The 5,962-nt window shown below is 40.1% G+C and overlaps 1 protein-coding gene and 1 pseudogene across 1 annotated transcript; both read right to left on the minus strand.

The window, feature by feature from the left end:
• Positions 1-526: 526 nt before the first annotated feature.
• Positions 527-1,297, minus strand: LOC130456945 (iron-responsive element-binding protein 2-like). The gene has a single exon (XM_056814723.1). It carries the CDS (start codon positions 1,295-1,297, stop codon positions 527-529), a length of 771 nt encoding a protein of 256 aa, XP_056670701.1.
• Positions 1,298-1,309: 12 nt separating this feature from the next.
• On the minus strand, positions 1,310-3,378 carry LOC100022411 (iron-responsive element-binding protein 2-like; annotated as a pseudogene).
• Between the last annotated feature and the right edge of the window lie 2,584 nt (positions 3,379-5,962).

Consider the following 5,962-nt stretch of genomic DNA (forward strand, 5'->3'; position numbering starts at 1 on the left):
AATCAATACTGTGTATTTGTTCCAAGGCAGAAGAACGGTATGGGCTAGGCAATGGGGAGTTAAGTGACTTGCCCAGGATCACCTAGCTAGGAAGTATGTGAGCCCAGATTTGAACCTAGGATCTCCCATATCAAGGCCTGGCTCTTAATCCATTGAGACACTCAGCTAGTCTCTGGAGACCCTAAGGGGTCTACATTTTTAATAATTTTTTAATAATTGCATTCCCAGTGAATAGCACAGTTCTAGAAGAGTGTAGGAACTTAATGAATTGGATTAGATTTGGAAGTAAAAAGAAAAAATACTTTCCCTTCATCAGTCCTTTTCACATTATTCTAAAAATCACTTTTCTCTTCTCATCTCTGTAGACAAAACTTTCTTGGCTATTCTCTCATATAAATGATATTGTGTTGCAAAATGTCCTTGTTTTCTCATTTCTCAAATATATAGGTAACTGAGTCAGATATACAAAAAGTACAATTAATTCCCCATTCAATATGAAGACAGTTTTTAGGTAAAGAAATCAAATCTATTTAGTCACATCATTTTCAAATGAAGCAATCACGCTGAATACTTTTCCAGTGCTTGTCTTTACGTTTAAAGTGACTCCTGGTGATAGGTCTTCAGGGAATGACAAAGAAAACTGCTCTCTGACAGAGAGGCCCAAGGAACTGGCACTTTCTCCTGGAAGAAACTGCAGTGGAGCGATACCAATTCCAATCAAATGGTCTTTGTGAATCTTTTCATAACTTTCAGCTATAACAGCTTTCACACCCATCAAATATGGTCCTTTGGTAGCCCAGTCTCTTGAATTTCCAGAGCCATATTTCTTTCCTGCTAAAATAATCAATGAAATACCTTCTTTCTGGTATAATTCAGCAGCCTCAAATACATCCAGTGTCTGTCCTGATGGAAAATGAAGTGTTTTGGGGACAGGTTTTCCAATAAACTTATTTTGAAGCTTGATATTTTCAAAAGTGCCCCTTGTCATCACAGCATCATTGCCTCTTCGGGCTCCATAAGAATTGAATTCACGAGGTGTAAGGCCTCTATTTGTCAGATACTTGGCAGCAGCGCTACTCCTGGCGATGCTTCCAGCAGGGGATATATGGTCTGTTGTGACACAGTCTCCCAAATAGAGCAAGACATGGGCATTTTCAATAGGTTGCAGGGAAACTGGCTGTTTGGCAAGTTTATCAAAAAAAGATGGACATCTGATATAAGTAGATTTTGAATCCCATGGGAACAAAACAGAATCTGGGGCATCTAAGGAATTCCACCACTTATTTCCCTTCTCCATTTTTTCCTTTAATTATTTAAACTTAGAGAATATCACATGCTCTTCCTCGACTTTATGGAGCTCCTCTCGATTAGGCCAAATGTCTCGTAGGTAGATGTTTCTGCCTTGAGGATCAGTACCTAAAGGTTCAGTCTGGAAATCTATGTTCACTGTTCCTGCAATGGCATAAGCTACTACTAGAGGTGGGGAGGCAAGGTAGTTGGCACGGACACAGTCACAGAGAAGACCTTCAAAATTCTTGTTGACAGATAGCACCCCACACGCAACTAAGTCACCCTCTTTTATTGCATTCAGAACAGCTTCTGGTAAGGGAGCTGTATTTCCAACACAGGTTGAACATCCATAACCCACTACTTCAAATCCAAGTTTACTAAGGTATGGTAACACTCCACTTGAACTGAGGTAATGTGTAACCATCCCACTGCCAGGAGATAAGCTTGTTCTGATGTAAGGTTTAACCTGGAGGCCAGCCTCAACAGCTTTTTTTTGCCAACAGACCTGCAGCAAGCATGACAGAAGGATTACAGTTATTGGTACAACTGATCACCGCAGCAATGACAACAGAACCATAAGACAGTTTATACTCAATTCCTTCATACTGAATAGGCACGATATCATTTTGTTTTTCTGTGGCAATTTGAAAGCCTTTAAATCCAATCTTTTCATTTAGGCAAGCTTAGAAATCACTTTTCATATCACTCACAGCCACTCGATCCTGGGGCCTCTTTGGACCACTGACAGATGGAATTATAGAGTTCAGATTAATCTGTATTATCGGGGAAAACTCAGGCTCTGTTGAAGAACTCTGGTCACTTCTAAACAACTTCACAGCTTTAAGGTATGCTTCCATTAATGTAAGTTTCTCTTTGTCAAAACCTGTATGCTTTAAGTGCTTTAAAGTCACATTATCAACAGGGAAAAAGCTCAGAATAGCACCATATTAAGGACACATGTTTGCAATTGTGGTTTGATCAGTCACAGAGAGTTGAGGAACTCCACTTCCAAAGAATTTGACAAAATTTCCAGCCACTCCTACTTGTCTGAGGTGCTTTGTAAAACCAAGAACCATGTCTATGGATGTAGCCAAAGAACTTGATGATCCAATCAATTCACACCCAACCACCTCAGGCAAAGTAAGAGAGACTGGAAGACCAAGCATAACTGCTTCTGTCTCCATGCCCCCAACTCCCCATCCTAGGATGCCCAAGCCATTCACCATAGTTATATAAGAGTCTGTTCCAACCACACTGTCTGGAAAGAAGAGGTCCTCTCCTTCAAAAACCACTCTTGACAAATACTCCAAATTGACTTGATGGGCCATTCCAGTTCCAGGGGGAATTAGAGTCACATTCTTAAAAACTTTTGAACTCCACTTGAAAAACTGTAGTCTTTCTCTATTTCTGCCAAATTCTACCTCTTGGTTTTTTAACACTGTTTCAGGCTCAGGCACAGGTTGTAAATGAAAAGGACATAGGATTGGTGTGTTCTCAATCTGTGCAGAAAATTTTCCTGAGTTGCCTCCCAGTTCTCCAGTATCACATGGCCCTCCACAGGTAGTCTGGCCTCTGCAGGAGACTTTTCGAGGTTGCACTTTAAGTGGAGAAAGTTTGCTTGTGGTTTTCTGTAGGCCACCACCTCCAGGATTTGGAGCATTCTGTATTGCACATTTACTGATCAATTTTCAAAGAGTGGTCAACAGTGAGATCTGTAGGGCTGGCAGGATGGACATTCTTGGAATCTCCACCAAGAGTTTTCATTGCTTCTCTCATAGCAGCAAAATCCACCATTGCTGGTATCCCAGTAAAATCTTGAAGGAGAACACGGGCAGGGAGAAAGGGCACTTCAACATTGTTTTGTTTACTCTTCCAATCTAAAATATTCAAAAATCATCACAATTTCGAACAGCAGTTTCCAGCAGTACCCGTATTGAGTAAGGCAGAACATCATACTTGGTGCCTCCAACCTTAGGAAGATTGAAGAACTTGGTTACTGTACCATCATTTAGGGCTTCAATAAGGTCCTCAAAGGCACTTCCTGCACTGGGGGCATTCATCGCTGGCGACCATATTCTCCCTGAGGGGAGGGGAAGGAAGCAGAGCGGTGCTGGGGGGAGGGAGGATCCCAGAGAGCAGGGGGGAGGGACGCACAAACACCGCGAGAGCTGCCACCATGGCCACAGCCACGGCCACAGCCCTCTCGCACTCCCCACCTGCACCCGGCTCCCACAAGACCCTCTGGACATGGATGTCGAAAAGATAACTTCTGAATGAAATATAGACTATCAATGTCTTCCGTGTAAAAATTTTAAGTAAGGGAAAATAAACCTATAAGAAGTCCTTGACTCAGTGAATTCTGTCCCACAAGTCTGTAGGACAAAATGCAGTAATATTTCACTTACCCATTTTCAACCAAGACTACAGGAAGTTGCCATATTATAAGAGAAAAAAAGGACTAGATTTTTGAGTGACAGGGAAGTGTCATTCCATGGTCTGATTATACCTTCACTTTCAGGGATAGGGGAGCCAGAATGATAGCCAAATTTCAGTTATTTTTGTGAGTATTTCACAAAGAGTGTCGATACAAGGCATCCTGCCTCTTAATGTATGTCAAGTGCCACAACCTCAAATCTGTGATAAAGATATGAAGAGAGAAGTTTTTGCAGGACCTGTGGAACAAGATGCAGGACTAGAGATCTAGCTCTAATGCAAAAACCAGGATTCCAACAGAATGTCCCCGGTTGGTGGCAGTTGACCTGACAGGGGGAGGAGCTTTTGGTCTGTGTGTCTGGGACTGGAAGTCACTCTTTTCCCTGGACTGTGTTACAATTACCTTTCCAAAATGAATTAGTTCAATGGCAAGTCCTGGCACAAGTAAACATACTATTCATGGCAATGTTACAGACTTTAACCCTAGTGAGGAAAGTTTACAGATTCATAGTTCCCCTGAAGGCAGAGAAGGTTATGATCATTGATAACAACTTGGACAAAATTACCAAGGCAGTATTTGAACAACTCATTTAGGAAAAGGGTTTTAGATCTAGTTATGGGCAAGGACAATGAGCAACCATAGGAAGCTCCTCAGGAAAATGAAAGTAGCGATGATAATGAGACCAAGGCTGCTAGTGCCCCTGAGAAAATATGTCCATTGAAGGAAGTCACTAAGCTAACAATTAATGCTGGTTCTATTCACTCAGAGGCCCATAGACAGTTCACTCCACAGGAACTTGAGTCCATCAAATGCTGATTTCCAAAATTTGTGGACAATCCTTTTAAAGGCCATAAGGAGCTCAAACAGGCATTCAGAATATTTGATCCAGATTTTGAGGATATTGATTTTCTTTTATCAGAAGTATTCATCCCCAATGAACAAAGGAAATTTGTGGAAAAAACTAGATCTGACAGCACTTTGACAAGTTGGCCTACCCCAGATGACATAGAGGATTTTGATTTCACCAATCTGACCTGTATGTCTTATCTTAAACAATGCAGGGAGGACTTGCTCCAAGCAATTAAGCAATGTTGTTCCAAACCTGGTACATGGTCCAAATTTGATAAGATCAGGCAGGAAAAGGGGGAACATCCTGCCACATATATAGACCATCTGTCAGAAATGGCAGAGGCAATCTTAGGTGTAGAAACAGACAATGAAGAGACAGTTGGCCATGTATATAGATAATTTTTGAAGGGATGCACACCAAATTTGAGGACATTTTTTAAGAACTATTTCCCAAAGTATGATTCAGTTTCGCTAATAGAATTGAAAGAGGATGCAGGTTACCTATTTGAAAATAGTTCAGATCAGAGCAAGGAAGTTAAAGTTAAAGTTAAAGATCTTAAGGAAAAGTTAGAGAGGACTAAAAAGGATTTGAAACAGAAGGAAATAGAGGAAATCAAAAATCTGAACACAGTAAAGACATACATAAAACCTGTTTCCCAGAAACCTAGTTACCAAGCAAGGTCAGTGCAAAAAGAAACTAGGGAGTGTTTCTTTTGTCCCTGGAAAGGGCACTTGATTAGAGACTGTTTCTTAAAGAAGAAACAGGAGAGTAATAACAGAGAAAAACATAATGCAGGAACTTGGTACAAGAAATCAACTTGTTGCTCACACTGCAAATTGAAGTCATCACAACAACCTTCTAATTTGAGGGAAATGCAGAAGGCATTAGAAATGGCACTAGGTACAAGTCTTTTCGTATTGGCTTAGAAGTCCATCACTCCTACCTGGATTGGTTTGGGCCTTTTTGACCTTGTGTTCTAATGGTACTATGCAAGTAGGTTTGTGCTTCTTTGGCACTGAGCAATGTCTTTTTTTGTATTCCCTTCTCCTGTAATCAGACAGAATGATTAATCAAAGTCTCATGATTTTTTTAAACAATTAATGGCATCTTTTTATAGTCTAAAGCTTTTTGGGTATGCATTGACATTAGGACAAATGTATTTTAAACTTAAATTACTGCAAAATCAAAAAATGTAAAGAAAAATCTTCTTAACACTGTTGACACATTTTTCAAATACAAAAAGGAGTAAAAAAAATAAAACTGAAATAATACATTGCACATGCAAGCAAAAACAATAATAAAAAAGTTTTAAAAATCAAAAATGTATAGCTTATAATTATTGACACACTGTGTTAGGTAAGGAAAGGTAGAGTACAAAGGTTTCTCAA

The sequence above is a fragment of the Monodelphis domestica genome, chromosome 2, assembly GCF_027887165.1.
Source record: "Monodelphis domestica isolate mMonDom1 chromosome 2, mMonDom1.pri, whole genome shotgun sequence".
NCBI classification, from domain to species: domain Eukaryota; kingdom Metazoa; phylum Chordata; class Mammalia; order Didelphimorphia; family Didelphidae; genus Monodelphis; species Monodelphis domestica.

Bases quoted from the DNA above. Each gene is read 5' to 3' on its own strand.
- LOC130456945 (XM_056814723.1), bottom strand. From the start codon at position 1,297: ATGGAGAAGGGAAATAAGTGGTGGAATTCCTTAGATGCCCCAGATTCT.